Source organism: Miscanthus floridulus, chromosome 6 (assembly GCF_019320115.1).
Source record: "Miscanthus floridulus cultivar M001 chromosome 6, ASM1932011v1, whole genome shotgun sequence".
NCBI classification, from domain to species: domain Eukaryota; kingdom Viridiplantae; phylum Streptophyta; class Magnoliopsida; order Poales; family Poaceae; genus Miscanthus; species Miscanthus floridulus.
Window position 1 is genome coordinate 100,840,042 of NC_089585.1, and position 17,452 is coordinate 100,857,493.

Here is a 17,452-nt window from a genome sequence, read left to right on the forward strand (position 1 = left end):
GGTACAATCAAAGTCTTGAAGATTTGTAGAACATATAATTTGAAAATCCAGTAAGGAAGAATTATAAGTATCCAAACTCTAGTATAAGTTTGATTCACTATCTAGAAGATATTGAATATTGTAAACTATTTAACCCATAATTCTCTAAAAGGATTTATTATCTTGAAGGATAAATTTTATTTGATTTGCACAACTAATAAGTGGTCATTTATGCATGAAGCATATTGCTCTTGTTTACTCATATTATAATTCATAGAAGAATTATGAGCCAATATTTTGAAAGATATAGTATTGTGGTACTGCATACCATTATTAAGCACGCATTTATGAAAAGTGTGTTTTGAATAATGATGTTCAATGGATGGCTTTATGAGAGGGAGCAATTTGATTAAATCTACCTTAAAGGTAATTAAAACCACCAGAATTACACAGGATCAAGTAGATCATATTTGCTAAAACATTGAAGTTTATGCATTTATCATAAAGATAAATATCTATTTATGAAGAATAGAATATTCTGAAGAATACATGATCAAGGTTAAATGTTGTACTCTTTTTTCCTATGTGAGTTTTTATTTGAAGGTTTCTCACACAAGGTTTTTAATGAGACAATATGTGCAGTGCAATTAGATGTACTCTTTTCTCAAGAACCGTTTTTTCCCACTAGATTTTCGGATGGAGTTTTTAATGAGGCATGCGTATATCGTGGTAATAGCCCAAGGGGGAGTGTTGTAAAATATATGGACTGTTTCCTAGAAGGAAAGGAAAAGAAGAAATCATAATCTTAGTCCGTTTATACGTGAGTTCTTACCAAACTTTTAGACCTTGACAGGACTATATATATACGTGAGAGCTCTATGTTGTAATTATCAATAATTAGAGAAATAAAGAATAGTCTCTCTATCTTGTATCTATTTGTTCTTCTATTTTTATCTACTATGTTGATCATGTTGATCATGAGAGATTGAGAGAAAAAGGTTCTACCCGCTGAGACACGTTCTATAACACGCTTAATCAAAAAGTAATCATGTACAGCCCCTTGGTTTGGAGTCTGGAAAGGGGAGCCGGCTGGCGGCCAGCGAAGTTTGCCTTTGCAGTTGCAAGCCAGCGGGGCCAGAAGCTCAGTGGCGTCGCCCGCTGCTGCAGTTTTTGTCGTGCCCTGGCCCCTACTATGGGACAACGGAACCAGGCACCGGTGGGCCCGGTCTCCGGTGCCTTTGTTCCCATGTTGACCGCACCATCGCATCAACTGACTCACCCCCGTCTCCGGTCTCCCGGCCAGGTGGGCCTCGGCCTCTCCGACTCTTCGTTCCTTCGCCTGCAACTGCAACCCATGTCGGAACACTCCTCCCCCCGCGTTCAGTTTGATTCAGGAGGAAGGGAACGGGGAGCCGGCCGCCATGGTGAAGGACAGCGCGTACTACGACGTCCTGGAGATCAGCACTGACGCCTCCGTGGCCCAGATCAAGAAGGCCTATTACCTCAAGGTGCGTGCGTGGCTATCCCCCTCCCGGCCTCCCTTGATCAACGACGACGGTGGTTATTTTCGCGCAGACTGTTCCGGTTTCGTGATTTTGAATCTGTTGGCCTTGTTTCCGGTTTCTGAAGGCCAAGCTGGTGCACCCGGACAAGAATCCGGGCAACCCTGATGCCGCGCGCAAGTTTCAGGTACGTATCCATATTCTGCTTTACTACCTCCTTAGGATTTTGCTAGTTCCATTTGGGTGCAGCAGAGGGATAAGGGTGAAATGGCTGTAAATTTCCTGTGTCCCACGGGGTGGGGGGGGGGGGGGGGGGGGGGGGGGGGGGGGGGGGGGGGGGGGTGGAGATTGTGTCTTGCTTCTGTGCATCCTATTTGGCCAGAGAATTCGCATCGGTGTTGCAGTAGTGTGCAAAAGCTAAACTGTTAACACGACATTGTTATAAACTTTGTTGTGTACAGGAATAGCTTTCTCTTATCTCTTATCGCAAAATCTGAATCAGTTGTCCTGTAGATGGTTACCTTGCTACGAACACTGATTTGGATTGCTTGGTTACCTCTTACAAGGAACTAGGCGAAGCCTATCAGGTCCTAAGTGATCCGGTGAAAAAGGAGTCTTACGATAAGTATGGAAAGGAAGGACTTCCCCAGTAAGTCCTGAATTTATCTAAATCTATCCTATCTTCTTACACTAGTTTCTAAAACACAGGATGCCACAAATGCTATGAACTTTATTTTGGATGTTACATTTACGGTATAGTAGCTACCATATCACTGACAGTTAGTCACTAAAATTCTTGCAATGATACTCCAGAGATAATATGATTGATCCAACCGCTGTCTTTGGAATGCTTTTCGGGAGCGACTATTTTGAAGATTATGTTGGCCAACTTGCGCTAGCATCTGTTGCCTCAGTAGAGATTGAGGAAGAATCAACCGCACCTGAGGCAAGGATAAGGATTCAAGAGAAGATAAAGGTACGCTGCTCCTGTAATAAGTTTTATTTCTTAAATCTCGTCAGGCTCTAAAATTACCAAAACCCCGGTGGGAGAGACCGCCCCATGGTTTTGCTTTAATAAGAGTCTAAATAACTTCATGGTCTAGAAAAAACTCCTCAGGCTTGGGGGTTGATGTTCTAAGTGTAGACCTGGTTTTCAGGACGTGCAAAACGAAAGAGAGCAAATACTTACACGAAGCCTAAAGCATCGGCTGCAACCATATGTTGATGGGAAGCAAGATGAGTTTGGTGATTGGGCAAATGCAGAAGCTCGGCGTTTGTCTCAAGCTGGTAAGGTCTAAGAACCTCACTTTTCATCTCTATATTCAGTCATCTACTCACTAGAAGTATAGGCACTTCATTCAGCTTTGCTGCTACACAGAGACACTTCTTATTGCTTTTTTTTTTTGGAACTCTCCTAATGCTATTTTCATGATGAGGTTAAACTGTTGAATTTCATTTCTTCATACCTTTGTTGCATTTAAAATACTTTTTGAACGAATGCATTTAAAATACTTATACCTCCAGATTCTGCAACCATCGTAATGTGGCATCCATAAGTTCATTTGTGTCCTTTATTTAGGTTTGAACATTATAAATATTTTATTTACTGATGTTTTTATATGGTTTACTTATATAAAACTTTTATCAGCTTTTGGTGAGGCTATGCTTCACACTATTGGCTACATCTATGTTCGGCAAGCAGCAAGAGAACTTGGAAAAAGCAAACTGTATATGGGTGTACCTTTCATTGCTGAGTGGGTAAGGGACAAGGGCCATCACGTAAAATCACAGGTTAATGCTGCTGCAGGTAAATCCGAGGACAATAAGTCAATAACTACCCCTTTTTTATTAACAATGGCCCGATTCTTCAGTGACTTGTATCCTCCTATAGGTGCAATTTCTCTGATACAGCTACAAGAAGGAATAAAAAAGATTGAAGAGGGTGACAACAAGGAAGAGCAGCTTATTAAGAGCATCGAAGAGAAAAAGGATGCGATGCTCAATTCTTTATGGAAAATCAATGTGGTCGATATTGAGGCAACGCTTTCACGGGTCTGCCAAGCAGTAAGCACTTATTCAAATTGCTTCGTTCAATTCAATTAAATATGCATGTATAATTATATTTCCTTTAATATGAATATTCAAGTAGAAAAATGAAGTCTGGCACTCCATGTTTAATCTATGTTTTCACCCTTTTCTCCAGGTTTTGAGAGAGAGTGATATTCCCAGAGACGTACTGAAGTTGCGAGCAAGAGGACTGAAAAAGCTAGGGACGATATTTCAAGTAAGTTTTTTTTAGTCTTTGAGTAATCTCTCGTTTGCGTATCATTATATTACCATCTCTATGGTTCTCAGGACTGAAGTACGCTACATCATTTTGTTTGAGTACATTGCATTATAAACGCCAAATATTGAATCTGGTGTTAATGTATTGTCAATAGTAAAATCAATTACTCTAATACAGAATCCTTTCTCACTGAAGTCATTCTATGCACCCACCTTCAGGGCTCTTTGAAATGAGGCATAATTTGTTGTTACACGACCTATTCATCATGCAAATTAATGTCTATAAATTAATTTGGACCACGTTCATTTTTTTACCAATTAGGTATGAAAGCTATTTTTAGTGACAATATTGCAGCAATTTCACAAACCCCAGGACAAATTTAAACATAATATTTTTTTCCTTTGTTTGCTGAATGTACCACTAGTGTCAGAAAACACATCTAGAAACTCTTGAAAGGTCCTTCAGCTCCCTCTTGCTGGGGCATCAGCCTTTTGTTGATTTCAATTTTTGAAATTAATTTGCATGTTTCAGTGTTGTTTTTCTCTCCTTCACCTTGCCCGCCGCTATCCGAACTGCCGAGATGTTGAAATTAACTTGCATGCTTGTAATGTTCAGTCTGCCTTTATTACACTAGATGCTTTGCTAGCTTTCACTTATCAGTTGTTCTTGTTTGTATCCCTTAGCTGTGAGTGCTACTTCCATCGTGAGTAATTTCATGTCATTCCAGTTTAACCAGGTAACAAAGTTGTAATGAGTAATTTGTCCTTTGTGAAATCAGGGAGCAAAATCAAACTACCGTCGTGAAAACAGCCTGCGTGTTGAAGATGACGCGGCAGAAGCCACACCGTCTCACTGAGGATGGTGGACAAATCTGGATATGATATCATATACTGCGTCATCAGCGTCAGCGTCACCGACACCGAGACTGAGCCCAAAAGCCGACCAGTGTGGAAGGAGACAAACAATGCCTGTTTCCAAAGATTTTTTGTACAGGTATTGCTATCTTTTCGGTATCATACCTTACTGTATCGCTGTTGTGCACTGCAAATAGTTTTGTTTTGGACGAGAAATAGTAAATATTTGAAGTCGCAATGTGATACATAACGATTTAAGCGCATCATCATCGACTCTGGATGTCATTTGCGATCTGACTCAGACCCTGATGGATCTAATCTTAAAAAATGAGAATAAAGTAAAAGAATGAAAAAGTTCTAAACACTTATATTTTAGAACGAGATACTGCAATCGAATTGCCTATATAAACCCTACTGTTTAGAAATCTGGAAAAAAAAAATTCAAAAATCAAATATCCTCTATTTTTTATTCAGAATTCAGAGTTGAATTTGTTATATAGAATTATTATTAAAATGGAAAAGCTAGCTCCCGGACGTCTGGATAGTTGCCCGCGTCCAGACGCCCGCGCCTACTCCGCCCTGGTCTCTCGGATTCATGAGTCGCCCGCTCTGCTTCCCGCGTTCATGTTTGGACCGCTCCGCTGCCCACATCGTTCGGATGACTCGGCCCCGTCTCTTCCACATCGGCGCCTCGTCCGCCTCTTCCACACCGGTTCACGTCTACCTCTTTCACGCCGTTCGGATGCCTACCCCGCCTCTTCCACACCAGTGTTGCGCGGCCTACGCCTCCTCCCCACATCGACCCTACCATGGTTCCCGCGCTAGCTTTCTCTTCCTCGCTCAACAACCTTACATCAAGATCTACTTTTTTAACACTTAGATGAAACCATTGCAACTACGTCTGAAACAGATGAAATATTTGGAACATACATTTACAACATAGCCATTGCAGCATATGCAACTCTAGACAAAATACTTGCAACATTCGTCCAAACAGATAAAACATTTTGAACAAACTCTTGCAACGTATTGTATAACCATTGCTACATGTGCAACATCCGAAAACTGCCATTACAACATCCATATAAAACATTAGAAATATACATATGAAACATCTTAAACACTTTAAACATGCGTTTTGCAATATAGAGAAGCCCAGGGTCGGTCGCGTCAGGGTGGGAGCCGACGACGCGCGAGCGTCACTAGCACTAGCAGTCAGCACCAGCGGCGGCGCGCGAGCGCCACCGTCGTAAGCACCACTGGCACCGGTCTTGGCTCAGCTGGCTAGGCGGCGTGCGACAGGAGGGAGGAGCGAGGTGGAGTGGGACGGCAGCAACGAGCGCAGAGTGGGCGGTGGGGGCGCGGCGCGCGATGCGGACGGACGACACGCGTTTAGACGCACGGCACGCAGCACAGATGAGCGGCATGGATAGGTCCGTCCGTTCGGATGGATGGACGACCGTGGCGTATCGTTATCTCGTTATTAAAGATTTGAGACTGAAACCAGAAATGGCACTGGACTTGCTTACCTCGGTCCTCGGACCATATATGAAGAAGATAATAACGTACTCCTTCCTACTCGGCTACCCCTTTCATTCGCCTTCGCCTAACGTGGCACGCCCGTGACACGCGCCCTTCTCTCGTCATGCGTTGCCTCTCTATGTGGCTGCATGCGTGCGCGCGTGTCCTCCTGCGCATGGCGTCCCTACCGCCCTGTTCCCGGTACATATACTAGACACGAGCGCATTGGTTTCGCCTCCATTCCCATCCGCTACAGCTACCAGACAACAGTCACCGGCACGCAGACGCTCAGCAAGCCAAGAGGGCATTGTCGCTCAGCTAGAGGGGGCAATGGCGGAGTACCAGGGGGAGTACGGGCACCCGTACCCGCGCGTCGACCAGTACGGGAACCCCGTGCCGCCGGTGGACCAGTACGGCAACCCCGTCCCGAGGGAGCCACCAGCGTCCGGTTTGGGCAGCACCGCTGATCCCCCCTACAGCGCTGGCGACACTGTCGCGGTGCACGTGACGGCGCTCGCGTACGAGGGCATGGTCGGTGGCGGCGTGGGAGGCGCCCAACTCCAGCCGACCAGGGAGGAGCACACGTTTGGCCCGGGCGCGCAGCTCCAGCCGACCAAGGAAGAGCACACGACGACACTCGGCGAGAAGCTGAGGCGCTCCGGCAGCTCCAGCTCCAGCTCGGTAATAATAACATGCTGTGCTTGTTAGCCATCGTCCATCGAGCATGTTTTCATGGGCTGCAGATTATTGTTGGTGGCGTTCTGACTGATGTCATTTGACGACGGCAGTCCTCCGAGGACGACGGGCAAGGTGGGCGCCGGAAGAAGAAGAGCATCAAGGAGAAGATAAAGGAGAAGCTCCCAGGCAGCCACAAGCACGAGGAGCAGAAGGCTGGGCACGTGGCGCCGGCGACGACGGCGGGGACGCATGCAGCGGGGACGCACGAGAAGAAGGGTTTCATGGAGAAGATCAAGGAGAAGCTGCCGGGACACCACCACTGAGAGCCTGGACCTCAGTATGTTGAGGACTTGGACTTTAGAGGGGTCCGGAATCGTGTCTCGTGCACGACTTCGGTAGCCTCGATCGCTTGTACCTGGTCATGCTCATGCGTGCATTGGTGTGTTCCGTACTCCGTATGTGTCTACGTATACCTCCTCCGTTTAGGTTTGTCTCAAGAGTTATGTTGGGATCGTGTTTTTGTGTCTGTATAGTCATCTATATGTTGGCTCTTGCGACTTGTCAATTAGTCTTATCTCGTATGAACTATGAATTTTGCTTGCATTGCACCAAAGCGCCTCTTGCCTAAGCAGAGTAATTAGAGGCTGGAAACTTCAGAGGCGTGCGATCGTCGGAGGCAACGGGACAACGACGGGCGAAACTCCGCTCATCGCGGACCGGAAGGAAACGGCACGGGTCCACAATCCACATGGGCACGAGAGCTGAGTGGGCCGGGAACGGTGCCGGGTGACGAAATGGCGGCCTTCGGTTCGGTACCACGATTGGGCTGGCAGATTATGGGTATCCTCCGGGCTCCGGTAGATCGCGAGAAACTCACGGCCCAGGCGGGCGACAGCGGCGCGTGCGCCTGCTTCGCTGTTGCACAGCTCGTACACGCGAAGATTTGCTCCGATCGGAGTTGATCCGTGCAGGCCCGCGCGTGTGCACATCCCCATCGCTACCACTAGCAGCGAGAGCGAGTGTAGCTGTTGCTGCTGTACCGCCCACAGCGTGATCGAACCGAAGAGAATCGCCTCCTTCCTCGACATGTGCAAGCAGCCCCGGTTCCACAGTGAGATGCCTGGTCGCCGCTTCAGGACCACGACCATGCATTGGCATCCATGTCGCGCCAACCCGCCGCGCCAGTACGGCGGCAGAGTAGCGCGACCCTGGCTATGCCGCCGCCGGCCGGGGGTTCAATGCGCGACAGGGCCTGCCCCCGCGCGAGGCCCTTACTCCGTTCCGTGCATTCGAGTCGATCACCGCGGCCGCGACAAGAGCAGAGAGCAGAGAGCAGAGCAGGCTGAGGAGCCCCCTTGGGCCTTGGCCCCTCCCGCGCGTCGTGGCATGGGTCTTCGGCTCTTCGCCGTCGCTCGCCACTGTTAGGGGGACCGAATGGCCGATCGAGGCCGAACTGTGCCCCCCAAATCATTGACTCTTCCTGCTGTCCCGATCTCTCGTCGGAATGCTCTGTAGTCTGCCCCCCACCGGCTGGCCCCTCGATTGATTACTAATGACTGGGACTGCCAGTGCAAGACAGATCAGCTGGCTCGGATGCTTTGGCTTGCTCATCTCGTAATTGGTCAGTGACATGTGTAACAAAGGAGAGCTGGAAGCCTGCCTGTTCGGTTGGCTAGTTCATATCGTTGCTGGTTCATGAAGAAGTATTGTTGGCTGGTTTGTGTGAGTTCCAGCCGAACGAACAGGCTTTTGTCATGCCTCATGCCTGTAAAGTGTTTCTGTATGCCTCATGACTGTAGTACGCTCTGACGTGCTACTTAAGCCGTACAGTATTATTGTTGAAGATCGTATTCGCCGGCCCCTCTGTTGTGACGGCCGTTATGGCCGTCCCGTTGGGATGGGAAACATGATGCCCACGATGTTCACCCTCCTACGTTCAGTGCTTGTGTCGCTACCTGCGGTTAGATTCTGACGTCAAGCAAGCAACGCCATCACCATAACTCCGACAAACTTGACGGACTCACATCGTGTCGTGTCCAATGTCATGGCCCATCGATTGCTACCGATTTAAATGGAGAAATTCATCTACATGACACTAAGGGCACGTACAGTGTACAACACCGCTGCGAGAATTGTAAAAACACCGTAGCTGCTGTCCGTGTCGTATCAAATTTGTAAAAACACCCCCGCCCCCTTCATTTCATCCCATCGGCGCCAGCACCGGTACATCCCATCGGCGCAGCACCGGCTAAGAAGAGCAAGGCCACAGCGTCAGCTAGGAAGAGCAACAGCTCGCCAGCAGTGGTGGCCTGCACCTTTGGTCACGGCAACAGCGATGCCGCAACACCCCTCCATTATGGAAGCAGATCAGCGGCGGCACTCACCCTCGGTGGTCGTGGCAAATGGTGCAGCGCCAAAACCCAACTTCGGCGGTCTCGGCAGTGGGGCGACAAATGTGTGTACATGAAAAAAAAAATCTTCATGACCCTCCCTCCTCCAAGAAAAATCAAATTCATGGCTTGTACTACTCCCCTAGATTTCTCATTTAAATAAGACAAGGACTACACCAACGTCCTTTTACATCTACCTAGTTCGATTGGCTGGTTCGTATCGTTGCTGGTTTATGAAGAAGTACTGCTGGCTGGTTTATGTGAGAGAAAAATATTATTCCAACTAAAAATTTATGATCGTTTACGACAAGCCACAGCCAAACAAACAGACTCTCGTGACTTGTTGCCATGCATGAGAAATATGGTTGCCCCGATGGGTCAGCAAAGGTTGTTCACGTCTTTCTTTAATTGCACTCGTCCTCTCTCTTTCTCTCCCAACACGTCTGAATTATAATACAATATCATCCTGTTCGCTTGATCGTATCAGTCATGCTTATCAGCCATGATGCAATGTTTTTCTCTCACAGCAAAACAGCACCAGCCGACTTATAAGCCACAGAAACGATCAAGCGAACATGGTGATTCAGTGTCATGGCAATGGTGAATGCATTATTAGGACCTTTTCACAAAAGCAGCGTGTTGGAGGGGGGGAATGAGACTACTACTAGATGCTAACCGCAGCATTAACACCACCACGAAATTGTTGTCCAGAAAATCATTATCACACGTAAACAAAGTAGTTGCAATTAAGAAATTGTTGTCCAAAAATGTTCCTAGATAGTGGCGGTGGATTTTTCCGATTTTTCTCAGTTATCCTAGAAAAATTGAAGCCAAAAACTGATTTTTTTTTTAGAATATTTCAAGTATTTTTCTTAATATTTTTGAAATCTGAACCATATTTCAAGTAGACTGGTTTCTTTTGAAGGGTAGATTGTTCGTTCGGCCCAGTGGCGTGCTGCATGCATGTCCTAGCGCCCTTTATAGGAAAAGTGTCATTTGGGAGGAAATTTAGATTACAAGCTAACAGCAGCATTAACAATGCCACAAAATTGATGTTCGTGGAAAAATATAAAGCATCTGTACTCGTAAAATAAATAATAATTGAAATTATTGACTGGCATGTCCGATTCTAGCGGTGTAGCTTTCTTCCTCATTGCTTTCGTAAGACACAAATCAAGGAAAGCTGAAAACATGATGGCGACCTTGCCTATGCAATTAGTGAGAACCTTCTGTTTTCTACTTCAGAACAGGAAAATACACAAGGCAAAACTAGTATAGTGTTTTTTTGGTAGTAGTAGCCGTAGCCAATAGACAGTGAACTGAGTACAGAAAGTAAGAAGCGTATTCTTACAAAAACCTTAATATAGGAGTAGCTACTACACTGTGTTTACATTTGTATATATATGTATATGCCTTTATTTAGACATAGAGAAAACATAAAAATGAAGATGCCCAAAACACTGTTAAGGTGGAGTAAGGACGACTAGAGGAAATTAACAAAGCACGGTCTCTAAGCTCCCAATTTGTTCCGTGTGAAATGCCTTTAACAATAATACAGTGTATATATATATATACGGTAATTATACTGCTGAAATTCACAAACTGAACCTTCAGAAGAACTCGAGGTTGAACTCGCCGACCACGGCGCCCCGGCTGATGTCGAAGTCGAAATGCGGCAGGCTCTGCTCCTGCTGCCCGTGGCAGGGCAGCAAGAACTTGTGCTCCTCGCCGCCGCCGTAGTCAGCGAAGGGGGGCGTGGCCTTACTCTCGGAGGCCCAGTGCAGCGGCGCGTCGCCGCCGTCGAGCGCATTGTTTGCCTCCGGAGCGCAGTTCCAGTTGCTGCTGTTGCTGGAGCTCTCGCCGTAGCCCAGGTTCTCCGACACGTCCAGCACGCTGCTGTAGTCCACGAACGCGGCCGCGTCCTGCTTGCCGCAGCCACCAGCGCCGCCCATGTGGCCATACAATGCGGCGCCAGCCGCCGCGTCGAAGCCGCCGCCGAAGCTGTCGGTCAGTGGGAACGGGTCGAACACCTGCTGGTTCTTCATGTCGAAGCCGCCGCCATCAGCGGCGGTTGTGGCCGACGGCTTGCGGGCTTGCGACGCCGGCTGCTCCAATGCCGCCGCGTTGGTGGAGATGGGCTTGTGCGTGCTGGGGTCGATGCCGCGCTGGCGCAGCTTCTTCTTGAGGCAGCTGTTCCAGAAGTTCTTGATCTCGTTGTCCGTCCGGCCCGGCAAGTGCGACGCGATCTGCGACCACCTGCATCCGCGAAATTCGTTGATGCCGTTAGCAGTGTCGCCGAACAAACATTGCGAAATCAATCCGAAACGCATTGTGCGTACCTGTTCCCCAGGATCTCGTGGAGGCCAACGATCGCGTCCTCCTCCTGCTGCGAGAAGCTGCCCCGCTTCAGGTCGGGGCGCAGGTAGTTGATCCACCGAAGGCGGCAGCTCTTGCCGCACCTCTCCAGCCCTGTATCAATGGCGGATGACGGTCAGCGCGAGACGACTAGCCTGGGCGAGACGGAAGCAGCAGCAGCAAGATGCATATGCATGGATGGATGAGCTAGGCTGCGTGAGGCGCTTGCGTGCGTGCGTTCATGCCTGCGAGCTTGGGCACGGAGCTCCAGCACCCGACGCCGTAGCGGATGATGTGGTTGTAGAGCTTCTCGTCTTCCTCGGGCGACCAGAGTCCCTTGCGCAGTTTCTGCTGCACGCCGCCGCCGGAGGCCGCGTGGCGTCCCATTCCCGCTCCTGCTCCCGCACGCGTCCGCCTCGCTCCGCCCGACACGGGCGCGGCCGATGGCGAGGGAAGGAAGCGAGGAAGGAAGGAGCAACGAACGATCTGGATAGCTGATGAGCAGCTACCTAGTCCGTCGTCGGTTTGGGCGCGCGTCACTGCCTGTGCATCTCTATCCGCCGAGACCGGCCGGGGGTTATATATGGTGTAGCGTGCCGACAACTGCGCACGTACGGGGAGGGCCGGCCCGGGAGACGACGCACGCAGCGATCAAGTGTTTTCGAAGCAAGCCGATCGAGCAGAGAGAGAGACAGAGAGAGAGAGCTTGCAGTTGCACTGCAGTGGATTGGAGCTCAAGATACTCCGGTTTGTGGGAGAAGGTGGGATTAAAAATGGTGCTCTGTGCGCGCGGGGAGGCAGGAGAGAGAGAGAAAGAGACTTTCCCGAAGAGAGACTCACCCACACAGCAATGGAGATCCAAGTGAACAGAACAGAGCAGAGCAGCAGGGAGCTCTCTGGGTCGCGCGTTGTGGGCCTCGCCGACAGGGAAAGCAAAGGACCGAAGAAAAAAGCTGGGGTTGTTGGTTGAGGATATGACCAAGATTTTTTTGCCTTGACGGCACACGGTTTATGTGGCACGGTACCATCATTAAACTCCCTCGTCAGGGAGCTCGGAAAAACGCAACACCTGTACCACGTGCCCGTTCCATGCATCTCGCCACTACTACCCACGGTCACACCAGCAAGCTAATAATCAATCCGGTTGCCACGTCGGTCGTGCCCCAGCCGCTCTTACGACGTCCGTACGCCGCCAGCAGCGTTTCAACGCGGCCGCGCCGGGGGTGCGCACGCTGCGCTAGACAGACGTGGATCGTGCGTGCCCAGCGATGCATCGATCCCATTCTTGGGGTTGCCGGCTGTCGCGTCCCATCCTGGTCGAGCGGAAGGCCGGCCGGTCGACGTCGTCTTCAGCCGTGTAAAAACAGAGCCGTTTTTCCCGGCCCGAACGGGATCACTCACTGTCTCCCCGATCCCGATGCTGATGCTGCGCGGTGCAGCCGCCGAAGCAGTATCAGCTGTGGCGTCGGGCGTCGGCGTCGGCCCTCCGGCCGGAAACGGACTGCAAACATGTGCATCAAACGGCAAGCAACGCTGTCGGTTTGGTATCCCGGCCATCGGATTTTTAGTAATTGTTTAACAGCCTGCTCGTTTGTTTATTTCAGTCAATGCTTATTAGTGATGGTACAGTTTTTTTTACAATAAATTAGCACTAGCTGAGCTTATCAACTCAGAAATCAACCAACGAATAGACCGTAAGACGTGTACTACACTAGTAGTACAGTATTTGGATCAAATCTCTCTAGTCCAGTCACAATGCGAATTTCGGTCACGTGTCAGGATCTTGCATTGTGGTCAAACCTTCTTATATTATACTTGAACGGCTACAGCCTTGAAACTACAGTATTCATCACGGAATTAGGATCGAGTATTGTGCTCCGAACCAAAACTGACTGAGGCGGCATAACAATTAATTATGCTCCCACTCCCAGCAAGAAGCCCAACAAAAAAATGTTTTACTTAACGTTTTGAACCTTACGAGGTGTAAAAAATATCTACACACAGACAACGCACACAAGATCTATATTTAATCATCAAAAATAGCAAAAATTTATTAAGAAAGCTATAATGGTCCCGTTCGCTTCGCTGAAAAACAAGCCAAAATATTGTTCTGGCTGATTTATTGTGAGAGAAAAATACTATTCCGGCTGAAAAAATAAGCTAAAAAGTACGGATTATAAGAGAAGCGAACAGGGCCAATGTACTGAAATTCAAGTGGGAACACCGCGAGGAGATGCATGAGAAGAAATGGGACAGTGGGGGCCTAAAGATGTTGATCCCACTAAGTGGTGAAGTTTAAAGTGACGACATCGTACAAGCAGATATGAAAACTGAGGTAACCACTGTTGCTCGTCCTAGAGGGGCTTGTGAAATTTGTGGCTTGAGGATGCAACTAGAAATTATCGTAGGATATCTGTTGTCGACAGAATATCATCGGCAGTCCTCCGAGGGGTATTCCACGAAGGTAGATTGATCGGCAGGGGAGCGTGAGATCAAGAACAAGAAGGCAACAGAGACACACGAGTTAGATAGGTTCAGGCCGTCAGTATGACGTAATACCCTACTCCTGTGGTCTGTTGGTTTGTATTAGCTGTCGTATGATATTGCATGAGTTTGGATGGGATCCCTACCCACCTTATATAGTCCGGGGAGTAGGGTTACAAGTCGGTTAGATCTAGGAGATAACCGGAAAGTAATAACTGATTACAAGAATCTAGGGATCATACATATCCTAACAGATCTCGCAGTATCTTCAGGATATCCTCCAGATGTCTTGCGAGAGGCGCCGAGCAGAGCCGTGCCTCGCAAGGCTTCGTCTTGTGGGCTGGGCTGCCCTTGGGGCGCAGCCCATGTGGTCTGCCGTGGGTATCCAGGGTCATACCCCCCACAGCTAGTCCCCGAGCGCCTTATACCCGTTGTGCAACGCCGTCTTGAGCTTATCCGAGTAGGTGCAAACGAAGTCGAGCATTACGCACTCATGGTCCGACCGCCGTGATGAGTTGCCAAGCAGTCATGAGTAGTTGCCGAACAGCATGTACTGACGCCGAGCAGTGCGACCCGTAACCGAGCACCATAACCCAAGCACGTCTTGCCATAAGGGTGTAAGGAGCTCAAGTTTAGAATAAAAAATTTCCTCGCAGTGGATAAAGTGTGCCCACTTAGAGTCCGACCATGAGTGAAGGAGATATTCTTCTTTAGCTTCAAGCGGCACGGAGTCTTCCAGAACAAAGCGAACACATTCACCGTGAGGTGAAGTGTGCCCACTTAATCCCCGAGCCTGATAGTAGATGACATAGTCATGTGGTGTCAGGGTCAGTAAGTAGAAAACTAGCCGAGCAGGCAGCCAGTCCCTGGGCGTGACCCCAAAAAGCGACAGCACATTCACCGCAAGGTGAAGTGTGCCCACTTAGTCTCTAAGCCTGACAGTAGATGACGTAGTCATGTGGTGCCAAGGTCAGAAAGTAGAAAACCAGCCGAGCAGGCTGCCAGTCCCTAAGTTATAAGCGGAGATATCGGAGAAATCAAACCGTGGAGAAAAAACCAGAGTAATGGCTATTCAGTGTCGGTTACTGAGCCTCAATAAATGGCAGAGAAGTAGGCGATTATTCGGCGAGTAGCAACTGACGGCCACGATAAATGGGTGACGTGGGCTGCGGTTGTGCAAAAGCCCACATTTACTGCCTACCTTTCTGTTGTAGAGGATTCGGAGAGACGCAAATCGCGGGAACGGTTTCCCAAAAACCCTCGAATGTAAAAAGGTTGGGGAAAGTGCTTTATAACAAAGCCGCCGTACCTCGCGCTCCCACCTTTGCCACTTAGTCTTCCTCCAAAGCTCTCGCATTCCCAGATTCGCATCCTCAGTAGCCTTCGCCGCCAAACCCTAATCAAATCTAAGGGATGGCACCGAAGAAGGAAAATGCCAAATCAAAGAAGACGAGCCCGAAGAAAGCGGGAACCAAAGCCCGGTGGGACAAAGAGTGGGTGCCGTCGCGCACGGGGGAAGCGGAGCTAAATAGATTGATGGAAGCCAGCATTCTTCCTGACCGCGCCACCACCGGATGGCGACCGGCCCTCGGTGAGCCCTTTCCAACACCTCATACCGACGAAGTGGTGGTATTTGAAGATTACTTCTGGCGTGGGTTGGGATTTCCTATTCACCCATTCCTTAGGGATCTGATGGAGCTTTGGGTGGTTAGGTTGTGTAATCTCCACCCAAATACCATTTTACACATCTCTATCTTCATCCATTTTTGTGAAGCATACCTTGGAATCCTCCCCCACTTCAACCTCTTTCGCTACCTGTTCTGGCTGAAGAAGAGAGGCGACGGTGGTTTCAAGGTGGTCGGCGGAGTGTACCTTTAGCTGCGCGACAGGATGGCGGGGGAGTACCTTATTGTGCTGCTCAACACATCACTGAAAAACTTGAACACCTGATGGTTTTACATGAAGCAGAGCCATCTGGCCATCCGCTGCGATACCGATCACATTCTAGAAAACCAGAGGAGCTGGTCGGAGATGCCAAGAAGCGCTGATATGGAACAAGTAAAAGAGCTCATTAGCATAATTCAGGGTGTGAAGACCAACGGCGGATTGGTAGCATTGAGCTTCATAGCTCACCACGTTCAACCCTGCAAGGAGAGAGCCCACCCCTCCTTTGAATTCAAGGGAGAAACCGACGGTACCCGGGAGAGGCCGAAGATGCTATCAAGAGATGTTGTGGAGGAGCGGGCTGCAGAGCTATTCGCTCCGTTTGCCTCATTCAAGATGTCAGGGTATTCAAAACCCTTTAACTATAGGAATCTGCCACCCTAGGTAAACATCTCAGGTTTACATTTGTACTGCTTTTTATCTTTCATTGTTTCCGACCGTCTGAACTAATTCACCTATGTGAAGATCCATTCGTAGGAGAGGGCGGTATACTTCTCGGGTGTGCCGAGGAGTGAATGGCCAAAAGGGGTAGATGCTCGGCCACCGACACAGCCCACAGAAGAGGCGATAAGCATCTCATCATAGAGTCCATAGCCAGCTTTGGAGAAAATTTGAGGGAAGAGGGTAGCGGAAGACGAACTAGCTCGAAAGAAAAGAAAGACGACGGGTGTCGCTTCCCTCAAATCGGGTGGCATCTCGCTTGGCGATGATCAGACCACTCGACCGCAGAGGATCACAGTGTTCGACTGGTCCGATGACGATGAATTTTCGCTAGCTGGTCTGCCAAGCACAAAGGGGCCCCCACTCAGTGCCGGCGCGGAAGATCGATCTAAGGGAGATAAAGAAATCTCCGAGCAGCGAACGAGGGAGATCCCTGCACAGCAAACGACGGAAGCCTCGGTAGTGCAAACGACCAGAGTCCCCGAGCAACAAGGGGAGGTGAACCCGAAGCGGCGTGCGGAGAGAATCCCAGAGCATCAAACAGAAAAGAGGTCTGCTACGGAGGAGCAGGAACCATCCTCCCAGAACACTGGAGTTGAAAGAACAGCTACGCCTAGGGGTTTGGGCAGGCACCGCCGGTTCAAGAAATTGAACCGACAGACCAAACCGTAAGCATCTTTGTCATTGAGTACCACTATGGTTTCTTAAATTCCTTGGCTACTGACGAGCTGATCTAACGCAGTGCAACACCGAGGCCTAAACCCGCAGTGGGGGCAACACCGGATGCTTCCGTCCCAGAGTCCCCGAGCGCCTAGCAGCCGAAGGAAAGGTCAACCGCCTTTGTCGATGGTTTTGGTAGCGATGAACCATTAGCGCAAACAACAGATGCCTCGGCGACGACGTCCGAGGCAACGGCGAGAAATGTTGGGCCTTCGGGAGCGGAAGCTACAGTTGCTGACGACACGCCAGAGCCCAAGGAAGCAAATCCGATGATGGCCGAGGAGCAAATGCTACCGC

The 17,452-nt window shown here is 49.2% G+C and overlaps 3 protein-coding genes across 4 annotated transcripts; 2 read left to right on the top strand and 1 right to left on the bottom strand.

The window, feature by feature from the left end:
* Window positions 1–1,300: 1,300 nt before the first annotated feature.
* On the top strand, window positions 1,301–4,876 carry LOC136458794 (chaperone protein dnaJ 10-like). 2 transcript variants are annotated; one of them, XM_066458720.1, is made up of 9 exons: window positions 1,301–1,487; window positions 1,609–1,668; window positions 2,048–2,130; window positions 2,295–2,457; window positions 2,639–2,768; window positions 3,130–3,288; window positions 3,373–3,545; window positions 3,685–3,765; window positions 4,547–4,876. In XM_066458720.1, exons 1-9 carry the CDS (start codon window positions 1,401–1,403, stop codon window positions 4,622–4,624), a joined length of 1,014 nt encoding a protein of 337 aa, XP_066314817.1. In that variant the 5' UTR covers window positions 1,301–1,400; the 3' UTR covers window positions 4,625–4,876. The 2 variants fall into 2 exon arrangements, with proteins under 2 accessions (XP_066314817.1, XP_066314816.1); XM_066458719.1 differs by having other exon boundaries at window positions 3,130–3,545.
* Window positions 4,877–6,413: 1,537 nt separating this feature from the next.
* LOC136458795 (dehydrin Rab25-like) lies at window positions 6,414–7,323 on the top strand. Its single transcript, XM_066458721.1, has 2 exons — window positions 6,414–6,824; window positions 6,932–7,323. The coding sequence occupies exons 1-2, from the start codon at window positions 6,474–6,476 to the stop codon at window positions 7,142–7,144; spliced, it is 564 nt and encodes a 187-aa protein (XP_066314818.1). The 5' UTR covers window positions 6,414–6,473; the 3' UTR covers window positions 7,145–7,323.
* A 3,132-nt stretch (window positions 7,324–10,455) lies between these two features.
* LOC136458796 (myb-related protein Hv33-like) lies at window positions 10,456–12,298 on the bottom strand. Its single transcript, XM_066458722.1, has 3 exons — window positions 11,812–12,298; window positions 11,551–11,680; window positions 10,456–11,467 (listed from the first exon to the last, which is right to left on the bottom strand). The coding sequence occupies exons 1-3, from the start codon at window positions 11,951–11,953 to the stop codon at window positions 10,822–10,824; spliced, it is 918 nt and encodes a 305-aa protein (XP_066314819.1). The 5' UTR covers window positions 11,954–12,298; the 3' UTR covers window positions 10,456–10,821.
* Window positions 12,299–17,452: the final 5,154 nt, after the last annotated feature.

Bases quoted from the DNA above. Each gene is read 5' to 3' on its own strand.
- LOC136458796 (XM_066458722.1), bottom strand. From the start codon at position 11,953: ATGGGACGCCACGCGGCCTCCGGCGGCGGCGTGCAGCAGAAACTGCGC. The intron at 11,681-11,811 runs GCATGAACGCAC...CCATTGATACAG, and splicing joins CTCCGTGCCCAAGCTCGCAG to GGCTGGAGAGGTGCGGCAAG. The intron at 11,468-11,550 runs GTACGCACAATG...TCGCGGATGCAG, and splicing joins CACGAGATCCTGGGGAACAG to GTGGTCGCAGATCGCGTCGC.
- LOC136458795 (XM_066458721.1), top strand. From the start codon at position 6,474: ATGGCGGAGTACCAGGGGGAGTACGGGCACCCGTACCCGCGCGTCGAC. The intron at 6,825-6,931 runs GTAATAATAACA...TGACGACGGCAG, and splicing joins GCAGCTCCAGCTCCAGCTCG to TCCTCCGAGGACGACGGGCA.
- LOC136458794 (XM_066458719.1), top strand. From the start codon at position 1,401: ATGGTGAAGGACAGCGCGTACTACGACGTCCTGGAGATCAGCACTGAC. The intron at 1,669-2,047 runs GTACGTATCCAT...ACCTCTTACAAG, and splicing joins ATGCCGCGCGCAAGTTTCAG to GAACTAGGCGAAGCCTATCA. The intron at 3,766-4,546 runs GTAAGTTTTTTT...TTGTGAAATCAG, and splicing joins AGCTAGGGACGATATTTCAA to GGAGCAAAATCAAACTACCG.